This window comes from Lytechinus pictus, unplaced genomic scaffold (genome assembly GCF_037042905.1).
Source record: "Lytechinus pictus isolate F3 Inbred unplaced genomic scaffold, Lp3.0 scaffold_19, whole genome shotgun sequence".
Taxonomy (NCBI): Eukaryota; Metazoa; Echinodermata; class Echinoidea; order Temnopleuroida; family Toxopneustidae; genus Lytechinus; species Lytechinus pictus.
Genome location: NW_026974140.1, coordinates 12,372,642 through 12,391,011, shown reverse-complemented (window position 1 = coordinate 12,391,011; position 18,370 = coordinate 12,372,642). Strand labels below are relative to the sequence as shown.

Genomic DNA, 18,370 nt, shown 5'->3' with positions numbered 1-18,370 from the left:
TATCATGAAACATCTCTCCTATTTTATCATGATAGAGTTCTAAAATGTAGGTGGAAGTGTATAAATGATTGTTTTGTTGTGCAACTGCAAGTGAAAGATCTTGTGTTTGTTTGTTTTTTTAATTCAGTGTTTTGAAATTTGTTTCACATATTAAAAGATGTACAGGTTTCTGCAAAAACTCTGCACACAACTTCTTTACTGAAAGCATATTTAGTCATGATATTGAAGTATTTAATTTTATGAACACATTGCTGGTACTGCATAATACATGAACCTGTGTAACTATGTGTCATATAAATATTACTATTACTGTAATCAAAACAGACACTGAGAAATCCCTGTGCAGCAGCACAGATGTAAATAAGTTTTGCAAATTTCTCAATGGTCTCAGTCAAAACATACTGGTATACAACATGAAAAAAAAACGACAATCGTCATGAGGGCCTAAGTTTCCACTAGCATGTTGACCAACACACTAAAGCTTTTATTAGACAGATGACTTTTTTAATTTGTCATTCTTATTTTTATATATAAAAATGAATGCTCTTTGGATATCTTAATATGCCAAAAAGGCAAAAACTACCCATGACATGGGAAGTTGTTCGAATTCACAATCAGCAAGGTTGCAATACATTTGTAATATTGGATGCTGTGTATTAAAATCAAGCCCTCGTGTCCTGTACCGCCATTTACCGCTTATAATCCACGATAGCATAATCAAGAATGCCAGACCAAGCTTCTGACTGTATCATTATACACTGGTATGTTACATTATCTCCTGATAAACAGACGAATAAGGTATCTCATTTGGGAACATTCAGACTAAAGAAACTTTATATTAGTATGAAACCAGTACAACATGTGCAATGAACAATGATCAGAAAGATTCAATGAAGGGCAATAGACAAAAAGATACAATGTGGGCCTACACTGTGTATTATCTATTCATTAAATAAAATATGAAGTTTGGAGAAGCTAGCTCACTTAAAACGGAAGCATGCAACAAACAATCTGCTTGAAACTCACAGTGAACAATATTCATTGTGGTATGCTTTATAGAAGCCAGGGTAAATGTAAAATTATGTTTTTTTTTTTTTTTTTTTTTTTGTAATAGATATTTCAAAGTACAAAATTGTAAAAACTGAAAGCAAATAAATTAGCTGTAGAAGATAAATTATATACCAGAATAAATTTGCATGGTTGTATAGAGAAATTCATTGTGTGAATGAGGTATCACTTATGAGCATTCCAGAGCTAGTGAGCGGCTCACCTGAACTACTTTAGAACAGCCCCTATCAGTGTCGGCACAGCTCAGATGATAATAACAGATGAATAAAGGATGCCATAAGATAGAGTGTCTTATTCATATCTCTACTATGCTATCCTTTCCAATTCTTAAAGTGTATTCAAGGCAACTTGTGCAAATAAATGTCAATTGACAACATTGGTGTAGTAGATTTATCAAAGAAATCAAAAGTCATACTACATGGTTATTTCATTCAAATAATATGAATGTTATGACTGAACTTCATATAGCAAGAGTAAAAGACCAATTAATTTGAAGCTACGTGTACAGTATGTCTATTTACACTGTCTTTATACCTCCTAACACCCCATCCACCCCACCCCTTCCAAAAAAAAAACATCTGAAAATTGAAAAAGTGTGGTTTGTATTCTTGACTAGATGAGGTGCATTGTAAAACATAATCTCAATTGTGGCAACTTGCAAATTTTACATGTACATGTACGTATTCATGCATTGCATTCATCGCCGGGGAACATGTGCATGTGCATGAAAAGAAACACTTTCCATATTCACGTAAACCCATACCAAATGCATTTAAACAAAACACCCAGGCATATGGGAAGAACAAATTCACTGGCAGCTGAATATATACATTGGATGCATTCATTTAGAATACCCTTTCTACATCTACTGTAGATGGCTTGGCTAGATTGGAGTCAAGGGGAAATCATTTCCTGACCTTGACAATGGTTATACACATGGAGCAAAGGGAGAGTTTCATGGAGCTTTTTATCAGCAATAATCAATGAAAACTGTTACAAGCTACTGAAATTCTTATATGTGATTGGTTGGGATCAAACTTATCAGTGAAGATTGCTGGCAAGATGGGATCATGAGATGCTCCCCTGCAGTAATACAGCCAAAATGCTAGAAGGATTTAACAATATCCCCACAACTAGATTCTCTTCCTAAAATAGATAGTTATTTGAACGCCTGCTGATATCCAACAGTGTGATTCTACATGCACAGACGATGGATACAAAAGGCATTCTTGCCATACAAGTACATGTTCAAGTGCAGTAGTGCACTACAATAAATATGAATAAAGAACATGTTTTTTGCCCCTCTACTTCTTAAAGATACATGTAAAAAAAATGATTGTGATACCTGAAATCTACATGGATGTTTAAGGTTCCATGACATTTGCTCTGGTGACAATTGCTCCGCTCTAAATTCCACACACTACATGTTGAATGACCAACTTCAACCTTGGATGTAATACCATACCCTACGTTATACCTAAATCTAACATAAAACCCAATTGCAACCTAACCCTACATCTTTGACGAAATTAAGCCTGGAGCAAATGTCATGTCACCGGATGATTATGTGCATTTTTTATTTTTTAAGTAGGAAAAAAAAGCAATAATAGAATTGAGGGAAGCACTATTGAACTATCATACCGTGCTAGATCTAGGTATTGAAGAAAAATAGAAATAAATTAATTTGAACTTTACTCCAATATGAGTTGACCTAGAAACATTTCCACCATCATTCCATTTTCTTCTCAATCCCCTCTGCCTGTCTCTACATCTCACTCTGGAGTCAATATTCTCTGCATTACTCCAGCTAGCTCCAGCAAGCTCCCAACAGCCGGATTTAGTTTAACAGTACATCAAAAGCAACAAGGTCATGATGCCTCATGGGCTATCGCTTCCTTTGTTTGCTATTGTTTTCATATCATCTTCCTCTATTTCATAGATATATTCTGAGTGAATGGCTTTGATCACGTACACGTACCATCTTCATTAGAAAGTGTAGAAATAGAAGTGGAACACTGATGAAAAAGGTCTCCCTTTTCTGAAAGTTTGAAGGGTTTCAGAGAACTCTCAAGGGTTCATTCATACTGCATAGCATTAATTTTAAGGGACTAGATTAAGATTTTTATAACAAAATGCAGGTGTTACACTATAGCACATCCCACCTCAGTATACAAGGAGGTTGAGTTACATGCTAGACGATTCATTTCAATGTTTATTTTCAGAATCTATTTTGGTTTAAATTTAAAAAGTGCAAACTTAGGGCATCAAAGAAGTGATTGCATACTTTCAGCAGAAGGTTGTTACACAATAAATGGTATTTGAATATAAAACAAATTAAATAAAAGTCCAGATTTCCCACAGCAACCCAAAAACTAGAAACCACTCAAATATCCCGTATAAGATTTGTATCCCAGAAGTAAGCTCGCAGGCTTTACTGTATATCAGAGTTTGTGTAGTTTTTTAGATCTTGATCTTAATCATTTTATGACAGGAACTAATGATGAAAAATAATTTCCAATCCTCTCTTTTTGTCATGCACACAATTCCATTCTTTTCTCTAATCCTGATAGTGATCAAAAGAAAATTCCACAGATTCTGATAACTTTAATAAACAATCTGACCAAAATCTACTCCTGCCCCCAACATTAGTGCCGACACTCTGCGGTTTTGTGTAGAGTAAGTGTAGTGGAACACCAAATCATCACCACTATCAGATTTATCAATCTTATCTATCTAATCTGCTACAGGGAAGCAGCCGGGGTAAACGTTGGCAATATGTTTTCAATTTTTCTCACACTCAAAAGACAAATACAAGTCATAGCTCAATGATCTACAGGTATGATTGTGAAAAATCATATAAAAATTATCAGTTTCCATTCTAAATATCTCTTTGCCTATGTAATTTTGAGCAAATTGTGGCTTTCACGTTTTTGTGAGATATATGATTGTATCTCTGAAAAGCAATTGAACATATGGCTCTTTTATCAATGTTCTTTTCTTTTAAGTTTTGATTCAATTACATATCACATAAAACTATAGTCAGTAAATCTTTTATTTAGTATTCCTAATTCCAAAACTTCGAACATTATAAAGAAACAATATATTACATATAGTTCATTTCAATTGACTCTGACTGAAATAAAAAGATTATAAATCCACTTGTTTGATTAACTGAGGATGTATTGATATTCAGGAATTTCATTTTGGTTATGTAGAACTGACCATCTGCTTCTAAAAATATACAACGCATCATTTACAAAAGAAAAAAATTGTAATAATCTTTTAAAATATGTCAGTCTAGTTTTGATTATGCTGACAAACATACCTACAAAAAAGTTGATGGATCGTAGATGAACATGACTATTCCACAATCTCGGATGTTTTCATAGCCTAAAATAAGCATCTTGAACAGAAACATTTCCAACATATAAAAACACATAATATAAACAATACTGAGCAATGTTCAGGAGAACAAATAAAAAAGGATTAGTCCAGAGAACTTTGATGTTGGAAAATGTGAAAATTATTTGAATTTTTTTTTTATAGCTGAAGATTGCATAAAATATTAAAGGTAGGCCTACCTAGCAAATTGCATTGACATGTTTCAAGAGTTACATTCATGCTTATTGAATTTTACAACTATATAATTACACTTAAAATTCTATAATGAATAATGACAAGATGTTCATTGTATAAGTGTAAATAAATTTTATAGTCATCTGTCTAAATTTGATCAGAGTATATAACAACCATCATCTTTTTTACTTTCTATCAGTGTTAACCTTTTATAAATCTGTTAATTGCATGTAATTTTGTTCCTAGTTTGGATACCTGTAAATATTGTGATACAATCTGAATGTTTGATAATAAAACAAATAAAAAGGGACATGACAGTAATTTTACAATAACTACACATCAAATGTTTATGTTTTATTTTAAGAAATCCATCTTGAGATGAATCCCAATGCAAAGCAATACAAGATGCTTTTTAAACTTACATGTACATGTACATGTAGCATAGATATTGTAAATATTGTTGCTTCACAGCAAAGGTGGCCTTTAATAACTTCATGCAAGATTATTATTTATTTTACAAGCAACTCACCATGAACTTGAGTCTTTGGTTCCATAACTGTTATCAAACTCCAATAAAGCGAATGTCCCCAAGAAATATGGGAGAATGAGATTTCTTCACCTAAGTTTATACATGCTATACATAGTCAATGTACATACAGGTATAAAATGTAATCTCTGCATGTACTTTGATCTCTGAAGCAAATAATAATAATCTATCTTAAAACACCTAATGTTATTTCATGATTGTGACTTAAATTATTGAATACACATGGAAGCAACTAGCATTTAGCAAGTCTAGTTTATTGATACAAATGAAATGCATTTATGGAAACTGTGAATTTTATTGCATATACTGTAATTATAATGAGTAGTCATACTTTGTCTAATCTATAAAATACCAATTTATTTTTAATAGGCAGTCCAATCATAAAATGCTTGAAGAAGTCTATACAAACATACTGTAAGCTCCAACACTAACAAATTCTACCACCAATTTTCAATAAGAAACAGCATGATATCCTTTTCCCTTTTAAACACCTCTTCACACCTCATAAAACTCATAGTTTGCTTTTCTTAAAGCAATAAGGCTAGAAAACACACACTTTAGGCAGAGAAGGGAATGATTGAAGGTTTTCCACAATCCCCCCCCCCCCCCCCACTTCTAGTTGTTGTTTTCTTATTTTACATGCCACAAACTTCCAAAACCCCACTAAATACTTGCGCAAATTCTTGAACAAAATCTTCAGGTTCTTTGTTGGGTCTCTGCGTGAAGCCCCAAACAACAATGACCGAGACAGATTTTGAGGCTTTTCTGGCTGTTTGTTAATCTTAATGGGTTTTTTCTTGATCCTGTCAAATCACCATACTAGCAGATTTGGATTCATGCACGGCTGGTATGCTGGAAAAACAAGAAATTTTTCCCCATTTGACCCCCCCCCCCCTTCCCCATGTACAAATGTACACGTTCAGTACATGTATGAGCACACAGACTTGTGAATTACATCAAGCTCCTGCAAAAATAGTTGTGTTGTTCATTGCTTTTCATTTCAAACATACATTTCATTTATTAAAACAAAGAAAGAAAAATCTACATGTAAATATCATATTCTATGAAACCTCCATAGAGAGATGGAATTAGAAATGGAATCTTCTTCCCAGTAGATGAAATATTCACCTGCTAATGAGTTTGTTGCAAAGAAAATTAACTCAAGCCTCTTTGGCTATCATCCGACACCTTCCTTAATTAGTTACCATGCAGTATAAGACGAAGTTGGGTAATATGAACTGACAATATTCAGCTAATTGTTTCCTGCTATTAACATTCTCATGTAGTCAGATGGCGGTTATTTGGTAAACACATTGCCTCTCCTGGCGGCAAGGTGAATGATTATTAGGAATGATTTGGGTTACGGTCGGGGTAATTAACAGGATTAATAAGCACATTGCTAAATGTGTTATCTGTTGTTTGACTTGGAACAGTGACTAATACCGCTTGTTTTGTTTCAGAAAAGGCAGCTCAACGAAATAGTTTGTTACAAGATGTGTAATGGGTAATCAATTATTGTTTTACCAATGAAAAATTTCTAAGACATTGTGAGAGAATATCAATCCATTTTGATTGATTATGTGTTAGATAAACCAACAATTTGAAAAGTGACAAAATGTCATAACAATCTTTTGAGCATATACGTGTACTGTTCATCTTTATACCATTTTTTTAAAGTTCCAATAAATGTGAGCACTGTGTTTCGCTGATATTGAAGGAAAATTCTATCAACTTTACAATGTACACTGAGAATGTATACATCATGATTTTTAACCAACGAAAGGATATGTTTATTTCTACCTTTAAATCTGTAATTAGCTTTCTTTTGAAAACATTAGTATAAATCCATCCAAGACTCTTTTTTGTTAGTTGGTGTTTATGTTTAAAATACAAAGCAGATGTACGCTTCGGGGTGCCAATATGCCATGAATAGAAGCATCATTGCAACTAAGTCTATGAAGAACCAAAATGGTGGCATCCCATGGACGTTGTATTCTTTGGGTGGAAAGCTGAATAGAATTCAGAAGACACACTGATCAATAATATTGATTACATTTGTACCCTCAGATCGATATGGGTGAATACTGTAGGATTTGGGTGAAGTGCACCCCTTAAAAAAAAAAGCTATGGTATAAATTATAGAAAGAATATTGTGACGCCAATGATATATATCTTGCGGGATGATTTCTAACTGACAATGCGGTGTCTGGTTAGTGCAAGGTTAAGGAAAGAATTCATTCGGTCAGTTTGACCATTGGTTTGACCACACCTCAGAGGGTCAATGGTCTGATCTAAAAGAATTTCACAAACAATTATCAATTTTTACAGAGTCTTTTCATCTCTCTGCATGTGGCCTTTTGTGTTATTTCATTTTCAAGTACACTTGTTTATAACAGGGTGGTCCATAGTGAGCTTTATACATGTTACAATAAGTTTTCAGATGTATGAATTTCATCTATCCGCAAATACCCATCAACTTCTGGCCTGTATGTATGTATCATGTACAGTACTACTTGATTCATCTTTTGCCACCTGCCTTTGCTTGTTTTTTTCTTCAGAAACCAATGTAACAAATACATGTATCTCTTCCCGTCAGGTCACCTTGTCTTTACAGTATTAACCTCAATGTCTTGAAGTGATATGTAAACACTTGACAAAGACTTCAATTAAAATCATTCATACAAATACTTAATAGATGAATACAAATTTCTCAGAAATTGAATATTCCTTGAGGCTTGAGTTGATACAGGTGACCTGTGTGTCATCTTTGCTCTCCTTGTTTTGTAATGTTTTAGGCCTACAAGTGCATTAATTCTACCCCCCCCCCCAAAAAAAAAAAGTGAGAGTAATAATTCAAATCTTTTTTGAAACAGAACTTACTAGAGATTTTTGAATAACATAAACCACAATCAACATTTTTTCATGTATTTTTTTTTTCAATTTAGATAATGATGAACCGGTACTGAAAATTGTTGTAAAAAAATTGATGTTGAGATTCTTGCCCTTAGTCACAAAACTTTAGGAAGTTTTCTGCGTTCATTTCTGGCTTTTTCAATCTAATATGTGCATTTACATTCAGAAGACTACACACATGTACACTCTAAAAAAGTCCTGACTGGTCAAAAATGTTCTCTTGGCTAATACATGTGTCCAACTGAGAAAAAAAAAGGTCAAAATCAACCAAATTATTGGTTACAATCTACCAGGAATTTGGTTGATTTTGAGTTGACCAATTCGGTCGGACACAAATGTATTACACAAGAGAATGGTCATTTTACCAATCCTTTTGAGTGTAGCCTACATGTATTTGAAACACTGCAGCAACAGAGAATTTGGATCACATGACACAAAGCTTTAATAGCAACTGATCATTCAATTGATTTCAATCTTACAATCAATTTTAAGAATGATTAAGAATAAAGGTCAATGATGCATCAATGGTAAAAATGTATCAGATCCAGATGAAGACAAAGATCATCCATAAGCTTTGTGTTAAGACTTGGCCCTCATGATTTTGCCTGAATCATTCAAGCTTTTTACCCTATTTGCTTCTTGCCGCATTCAAGATGCTTCTCCTCTTCTCCATGCTCTATTGTTTTCTCTGCACTACTAATCAAACATTTGAATGAACCAGACTCAACAACAGTAAAACTACATGTACCATGCAAGCGCAATGAAGATTAAAGGTTGAGGAGTATTTGCTGAGATGACCAGAGAAGTTTTGAAGGGTTTCTCTTCAATTACACACAATTCTGGCGGTGGTCAAACAATATTTGCTGTCGGTAACGGCCAAACCCGTTGTGAATGCAAAGCAAAAGGTGTCTCAGCCTTGTTGGATTTGTATCACTTTTCAGGGAATCTCTACGCTTAATTTCAAGCTTTAAAGTTTGTGGTTCGCTTTGAAATAATAATATACAGGGAAACCGACATAAAAATAATACACTTGTAATTTAAATTGGTTGGTTGAAGAATCCACAAGCAAAATATATTATCACATTAAAAAGAAATGAGTTTGCATGTGCCAGTGGTTTAACTGCAGATTGCAAATGAATTATATTATATGCCAATATGGAGACACCTCCATGAACCATAGAGTAATTGGAACCGCATATGCATGTGTATACAATTCAAATCAATTAGAAGGAAGAATTGGTAATGGTTAACACACATGCAACAGCCATTAAATGGTCATCACATCCCATCCACTCTAATATCATGATTACAGACATGTACATGTACATATCAATCTGTCACTCATTGCACCATGATGTCACTCAAATGCCCAACTTAAATATTTCCCCTGTACGCATCTCAAATTTTCTCATCTCAAAGTTCTAAAATTTGATAACAACAAATTGAAATATTTAAGACAGTGTTGAACTAATAGAAGAGGGTACGTATGTAAAATATTACTGATTTTCAAGCTTGCATATAAGAAGAGAGAACAATTTCAGTGTGCCAACATACATGTAATTTTTTACTTAATGAGGCCTATGTGCGAGACAATTAGGGTCTATTGGAAAATATGAAATAAGGGTAAAAGAAAATCTATCACATATTTCAAATTCTTATTTTCTGTCTCAAATATGTAAAGATAACAGAACGATAATTCACATTTTAAATGTACATTTTATGTAAATGTACAGTTTTAGTAAATCATTTAACAAAAATACCTGTATGTAAAGATCATTGTTTGAATGTAATATGTATCAATCATCTTATTATTGAGATATTATTCCTTTGGAGTTGAGACAACTTGTATACCACATTACCACAAACTATTTTAACCAATTAGAATTTAAGTCTAATTCATTGGATGGTTATAAAAGGTGTCTAATAAATTGAATTGTGATTTTTTTCACAAAGAACAATCTATTCTCTACACATACAGTATGCCGCAGGCAAATTTCATCTAATAAAATTTCAAATAATTTGTCTGGTTTTTAATTAACAAAAAATAGCATTTTCTGTCTGATCGATCAGTGCGATGACTACAGTAAGTGTGGGGAACCACAAAACTGGTATTGCCTCGGGCCCATTTATCAAATTAATGTTTTTATAATTCTAATGACAAAAAGATCTGCAACAATGACAAGATTCCTCAATTACAAAATTGAAAACATTTAATTATATATTGATTCCAGCAGAATTCAGAAGTAGGCTTCTGTACACTGTCAGAGTCTGTCCCATACAGTCTTGTCTCAGTCTACTGTGATATTTGATCAATTCATTAAATTACAAGAAGTGGTACTTGGTAGAAGTGATGAACTACAACAGAATATCTTGAGTTGTCAAACATTTCCCCTGACAACATGAAAGCTTTCAAGGGTCTTTAAAGCACAAAAATCAAATAATTCAGGTAGTTTTAATGGGATACTGTTCTTAAACATAAACAACTTCTGTTTAGTTATTCAAATTTGTGACTCGATTTCAGATTCAATTGCTAATAGCAGATGAGGTTTTTTTTTTTATCTCCTTATGGGGGAGGGGAGAGTCTAAAAGAATACTCTAATTTTGAATTCTGGATACTTGTAATCTCTAGTGAGGCACAGACAAGTTGTGTCCCTCCTCCATCTCACCAAATTTTAAATTTTAAAATATTAAAATGTTTATAGATATTTTCCCAGTAATTTTGGCCTTGATGTAGCCTACACTGTAATGTAATTTTCCCTAGAACTTAACACTACATGCATGGAGCTACCATGGAGCTACTAATGGCTCAACTGTAGGCTTATGTGTGCTTCAATCCATGGAGATGCTGACATCCCGGGTTGACATATTCTCCTTGTTCCACTCCCTGTCTATGCATGAACATTGAGTGGGTCCCTTCTTTTTCTTTTCATTATTTTTTTTATTTGCCATTCAGTAACAAGCCAATATAAGTATGTAACCTATCCATTGCCACATATCTTGCCTACTTCACATTCCATCTTATTAGGCATTACATCAAGGAGTATCACCACCAGAGTCAATGTCCTGGCCATCAACCTCTAGTACATCTCTAGCTTCCCTTCAGTTGAAATTTTATTATTATGAAATTGGGGCATTCAAATCATAATGTATTGGCTTGGTCTACATGTAGTTATTGCTTCAAATCTAGGAATATTCTGAAAGACAATTCTAAAGGATTGTCAAACGTAAGCATATAACTTAATACTCGATCTCGGCACTCTGAAACAGATGAATAACATGAACTGTAGTGTAGTGTATTCCTACATTCCACTAGTGGAGAATTGGAGGCACATTTTCATGATTCAAGGGGTTGATGCATTATGCAAACATGCATGTAGCCTAATATTGCTATCGTCACTCGATACAAATTGGCTGAGTATTAATTGTATTTGAGTATTAATTATAGTCATGTTTATCTTTGAAGACATTTGGTACATGATGAACCGGTAATCCATAGCATGCACATATGTACAAAGGCACCAAAATCATTCAAGATTTGTGCTATCCAATTTCACTATGTACAGCAAAGCTATCAATTGACCCTGATGATGCTAACTCTTAGCAGCTGTGAGGAGGATTCCATCTTGGAAATTGGATGTTATCCTTCACATTCAGGAACATTGATGGAGGCCTCAGGTTGAGACTGAATGGGTAGGCCTACAGGGTATGCCAACAAAAAACACTGATCCCAAGAATGGAAGAATGAAGGATTAACAGTCTTCAATTTGTTATCTGGAATAGATTTGCCTGACATAAACTGTACGCTAATCATTATCTCATATTCAGATAATTTTCTCAGTATGTAGGCCCCTTGACCTACATGTATATACTTATTGAACTGCACACTGTGTCATGGTATAAAAAAATTGAATCAAATCATTTTTAATCCTCCAATATTTAACCTCTTATTCAAGTTAAAATGTTTTTATCATAAATTTTCTTTCTGTTACATGAAATCATCTACGGACGATTTATGAAAAAAATTAAAGTTGATCTCATCAGATAAAATAAGTGAGCTGAACATTCAACAGGATGCATGCTTCAAATAAAGACCCTTGGCCTCATGAACTCGGATTTGGGCAAATTTTATGGGTACAAGTATGTCAGCCGATAAGCTACAATGAAGAGTACAAAACTCCTCTAATTTATACTCATTCATAAGTTTAAAGGAATTGAGTTCAGTGACTCAAAGGAAATAGGATCATTTTCTTTCCCATCTCTTTTTTTAATCCACTGAAAACTTACATCCTTTTGACTGGATTCTCTTTGCTTTGAAAATCAGCATCTTTAATCTCTTAATCCATCAAAAGAATTGCAATGTTTTGGGTGATAGAACTGTGGTTTTAATGAATAAGCCTGTGAGCACTGCACCCATTGTGACACCTCCATACTGTTTGGCGACAGGAGAGATCAAAGGAATGGCTATCCATTGGGGTAAGGTGGTGGGGAGACAGTACACTGTTGTGAAGCATAGTAGATGGTATGTGCACACAGAGTGATAGGCTTTGCTCTTTCATTGCCTCCATCTCATTGTGCATAACAATGGCTATTCAAGTAGGTTGTGGCTTGGGAGTGAAAAGAGAGTAGAGGGAAGAAGGCTTGTTTCTAAAGAAGTGCCTGCATTCATTCATTATATACAGGAATATGAATGCAGTTGGAGTTGAATCATCTTGGTTAAATTAAAACTTTTATGTAAGAACACAGCACCAACATGTACACCGATGGTGGGTGGTATTAAATACACACTCCAATATTTGGAATATATGATTAAAATGGAGAATGTAATGTGGTGACTTGAAAATGTTATTGACTTCCAGAAATTCCACTAGGATGAAATTTTCTTCATTTGTCTCCAACAATAGACCTTTAAAGTAAATAATTGATTTTCTCATCAAAACAAATATTGAGAGAATATTTCCATAATATTTGAATCTCATGTCACAAAGGAGGCATGATCAAAGAACTGACACATTACAACATTCAGAACTGGGATTTGCTTTGCTTTTGGAGGAATGTTGGGGGGATAAGGTACATACATGACATATGTACTGCAAAAGTGAAAAATTGTTAATTCTTTCAGAATGAAGAAAGTTTAACATGAAGGAAAAATATTAAGACCATTCATCCAGCTATGTCAATATTTATAGATTTAGCAAGTAGCAATACTGCACCACAGGGACTCGATTTTAAGGCGCGCGAGAGCGATCGCGCGCTACATGCGCGCCTTAATCCATTTTTGGTAGCGCGATTAATAGCGCGCCTCGCGATAGCTGACCTGCGCGAAAATGCCTAAAGTCGCCCTCGAAATCACCCAAAATCATGCTTTCGGGGGCGACATAAAATCTGAATGTCGCCCCCGAAATTATTGCCAAGTGATAACAACTCAACGGCCCACTAGTGCCATATGCTCGAGCTCCGCTTACCATTTAAAAACCATTCAAAATCCACACTCAAAATCACGAATAAGCCTTAAAAGTAGCGAGTAGCGCAGTTTCAAATTCCGAAGTTGCGTTATTTTTTCTGTACCACGTATTTCCATACACATGGTACCAGGTATGGAAAAAAAAATCAACGCAACGGTCGGGAAAGAGTTGCATGTATAGCGGGTCCATTATGACTACCACCGTGTGCCATTTCGAATGCACATGTTTCCCTTACAGATATCACAATTCTGTGATAAAATAATTCGAATTACACAGGAAATAAATCCCAGAGTCTAGTAACCTAGCATTGGTGAGTTGTCATTCGGCTTTGCTTTTCAAAACGGCTTATTAACTTCCAAAATATGTTATCTAATTTATCAATTATAACTAAAAAATCATTTGTTTTCTTTTTCTAGGGGATGAGGTATTATATCAGACAATAAATCATCAAACAAAGCTCCATCTTTTTTACAAGGACGGCGGCAGGCTCACGCATTGGCGCTTTTACTAGCTAGCCAGTTGGAGCTCTGTCTCTCTGCCAGAGCTCTGGGGGACAATTCGCTCAGTAAAGGCCTCAATGATGGTGATTTTCTGTTTCAGACAGAGTTTACATTTCAGGAATATTATTCAAAACTGCCAATAAAGTTTGATGATTTCTTCATTGTCATGTATATTTAAGTTCTTAATGAATACATTCTCACCAAATTTAGACTCCCCCATAGAGAAATTAAATTTTCATGGAGATCTGCGTTTTCAAATAACTTCAGGAAAAGTTAGGGTAAGTGGGCCTTTATTACATGTACATGGCTGACTAGGGTATTGTACTGGAATAAGTGGAGTAGAAATTAGATATTGAATTAATTTATATTCAAGTCCAACTCACAGTCACACACACACGCACACACCCACCCATCCACACACACCCACATCCAAGATTCTAAACATGATAAATAACTTTAAAAATCATACAATATTAAACAAAGTAATAATTCCTTAATAAGTGAACAGGTATTCCTCAAAATACAAAAAAGTAGCATTTAAAAAGAGCCCCCGAAATTTGACAAAAAAATTAAAATGGAGCCCCCGAAAAAAAAAAAAAAATGTCAGTGACTTAACTTTTAGCCAAAGTCAAAACCTAACTAAAACAGGTTTTGCAACACACAATCTAATTACAATACATTGTAAAACAATTATAAATACTTCCTTTGGTTGTTGATTGTAATTTTATAGTAGTTTAGTACATACATTTCCTCCATCCATTTTGTTAATTGGGCAAAAAGCTCCCCTTGTATGTTGAAGAAGAGCTTTTTGAAGTGCTCCTCTACCGCTCTCCTTAAAAGTTCTAGGAGAGCTTTTTATTGCTCCCCTTATAATTATAAAACAGAGTCCCTGTGCACCAATCCAAAACGTAGCCCATTACTCACTTTTTGAAAAATAAAACATACACTTGGTAACAGCACATTTTTATGAAGTGCTACTTGTACTTGCCCAACAAATTCACGAAGCATTATACTCCACTGGACAGTGAAATAATATTTTCTTTTAGTTCATTAATTTCTAATACGAAAGATGAAAACCTAGCAATCTATAAAAATGTGAAATAAGATTCTTCTTTAATAGGGAGATAAACCCCAAATGTAATTAAGAATATTGGAGACGACCAAGACTTTTAACCAAATAATACTTTTTTTCAGTGGCTTGGATTCACAAGGACTCCATATCCTTATCAATCCAAGTTGCAGATGCTTCTTATCAACTAAATTACCCTTACCTTTTAATTTCTGGTTTTGAAAAATGAAAAGTTAATAAATAAAAAAAAATACAAGAAAAGTTTCTTACCTGCAAAAAGCAGTAAGGTATCTCCTGTTCTTCCAAAATTGATGCATTATAAGACCCTGGAAAGAAGACAGGTTGGTTGTCGTTGACATCAGTGATGGTGATATTGATGATCACAGATGAAGACAAAGATGTCTCTCCTTCATCACTGGCAATCACTTCTAGGAAAACAGATCCTGTTTCCTCTCTATCCACCTTCTGTAGGGTAGTCACTAGACCTGACATTGGATTGATGTCAAACCAGTTAGAGTACTCGGTGCCTTCAGGAGATATCCTGTAGATGATCTGTGCATTGGCACCTTCATCAGCATCTGTTGCATGGACCTGCTTGACTGGGGTACCAGGTTCAGATGCCTCAATGATGGTGGCATGGTAAATGGGAAGGTCAAAGATGGGTGGGTTATCATTGACATCAGTCACTGCAATGGTCAGGTTCACCTCAGCATGCTGTGGTGGTGATCCAAAATCAGTCGCTCTGATTGAAATGTCATAATTTGCCACCTCCTCTCGATCAAATGAATTTGCAGTGCTTGCCACAATAAGAAAATAAACTTGGTTGCTATTCTTTTCAAGGTCAAACTGGCCAGCACCGCCTCTGATAGTCATGGAGACATTGGTTAGGACACCATCATCAGGGTCTGTGACAGAGATGCGTGCCAGGGTGGTATCTGCAACTGCTGCTTCCGAGACCTGTGGCGCTCCGCCTTCAGGAAGAAAGAGAACTTCAAGAGATGGTGGTCTTTCATTGATGTTCACCACCATGATGGATACATAGGCAGGCTGGCTAGACATTGGAGGTTCTGCTTTATCTTGAGCAATGACAAGGAAATCATGGGCCTGGGCATCTTCATAGTTCAGGGCCTTGTTCAGATACACTATTCCAGTTGCAGGATCAATTCTGAAGAAGCCATCATCTCTTTGTAGACTGAAGACAACCTCTCCATTCAACCCTTCATCCTCATCAGATGCTGTCACCTGAAGCACAGATGAGTTTACAGGAGCACTCTCATTGATGATGGCAGTAAAAGAAGTCTGGGTGAATACTGGTGAGTTGTCATTCACATCCGTTACTTTGATATTGACTGTGGTATTTGCAGTGAGCTGTGGGTCTCCTCCATCATAGGCCTCAATAACCAATGTGTACAAAGAGATTGTTTCACGATCAAGGGTCTTATTGACAATGATATCCATGTAGACACCAGATTCCCTAACTCGAACATCAAGATCAAAAGTGTTGTCAATATTTCCATCAACAATTCGATATCCTTGAATGCCATTTATACCTTCATCCGCATCAGTTGCAGTAACTCCATTGATTTTAGTCATGTAAGGCTGAACCGCCTCAGTCACTTCAAACGTCCTGTTATTTTGAGAAAATATTGGACTGTTGTCATTTGTATCATTTAGCCGGATTGTAACCACAATGGTTTGTCCAAATGTTGCACCAGCAAACACAATCATGATAATTTCCTGTTCATCTGCAGTCTCTCTGTCTATGACTACATTAGTTCTTATTATTCCTGTCTCTTGCTCTAGCGTGAATTCTGTAATTTGATCAAAAGTTGTAAATGTCGGGTTGAAAGATGTGTCATCCTGTAGATTTCCCACAAATGTCCCAATGGGTTGATTTTCTTTCACACTGTAATAAACAGATACAGATTCCTGTGCTACACATGTTCTGACAGACATTAGTGACAATAATGCAAATACAGTCACACATACTCTCCACGACAATGCCATTTTCCGGTGTATTTGACAGCCATGTGTCCTCCTCCTGATATCTGTTGCACAGGACATCAACAATCCTTCAGCCACACACATTTCACTCCAATCCATCCTGCAGTTTGACTGAAGGCCACACCGTCCTCCAACTCCTACAGTCCTGACTTTTGATGATGCCATCCCTATCATTTAATTCCGTTTTGCTTCCATCCAAGCTAAGGGCAAGGCATGCCAAAGTTAGAGTTAGACTCTAATTTTGTGTTGCTAAATTCTGATTCTGAAAGTTTATTTTAACTCAAGTTCATTTTGGCATTTCGCACAGTGAAATAAATCATGAATGAATAATACTAATAGTACCGGTATGGGATCCTTTAATATTCGTCCATTCCTGAAGTTGAATATTGACTGAAATATGCACACCTTTTAAAGCAGGAGCTCGCGCAAAATCCATAAAATCAGACTTAGGCCGGTCCTACGCCATGCGAAAACAAACGCTACGGCCTAGCCGTAGACCATGCCAGCTCTTACGGCGAACCTCACCCAAGACTGCTTGACAACACAGCACGCCTCTGACTCTGTCTGGTTTACTTTTGGTCCATATTCCTCGAGTTTTACTGCTCTCCAAATCACCATGGATAAAGAAAATTTATAAAATATTGCTACACGTCTCTCCGAAACATCACTCCGATTAAGTTTTACAATTCTCCGTATAATGAAACTGTTACAAATAACAATTTGGCCAAGTTACCGGCGTACTGTACTGAGCTGCTCCGAAGCTGCACCGACACCGTAGTACAGTCCGTATATATTGCGATATGCATGCATCAGGTTCGCCAGCTAGCCGGCGCGGCCGTTGTACCCGTACCCGGAGCTCGGAGGAACCCTTGAAACCTCGACGCGACGAGACTATAGATTTCGTTGCAGCGCAGAAGCTTGCTGCATCATTGAAATACATCGCATCGATCGCGCAGAGAAGTCTAGCGCCATCTATTGTTTATTTACCATATAATGATAGCTCAAACCACAGACCAATATACCATGACGCATATCTTTTACGCATATATCATTTCATTTCAACAGAATATACAAATGAAGTAAATAAAGTTGAGTCAATGCAAATCAATGCGATAAATACGATTGTTCAATCATCACCGTTGAAATACACAGACAATATACTTTTTTTTTTTACGAAGTAAGAATGCTCGTCTGTAAAATTGTATTTGATTTGTATTACTTTATATTACTT

General features: G+C 35.4%; 1 protein-coding gene across 1 annotated transcript; it reads right to left on the bottom strand.

Moving 5' to 3' along the window:
• Positions 1 to 1,113: 1,113 nt before the first annotated feature.
• On the bottom strand, positions 1,114 to 18,029 carry LOC129260885 (protein dachsous-like). The gene has a single exon (XM_064114355.1). The coding sequence runs from the start codon at positions 17,311 to 17,313 to the stop codon at positions 15,334 to 15,336; it is 1,980 nt and encodes a 659-aa protein (XP_063970425.1). The 5' UTR covers positions 17,314 to 18,029; the 3' UTR covers positions 1,114 to 15,333.
• Between the last annotated feature and the right edge of the window lie 341 nt (positions 18,030 to 18,370).

Bases quoted from the DNA above. Each gene is read 5' to 3' on its own strand.
- LOC129260885 (XM_064114355.1), bottom strand. From the start codon at position 17,313: ATGATAGGGATGGCATCATCAAAAGTCAGGACTGTAGGAGTTGGAGGA.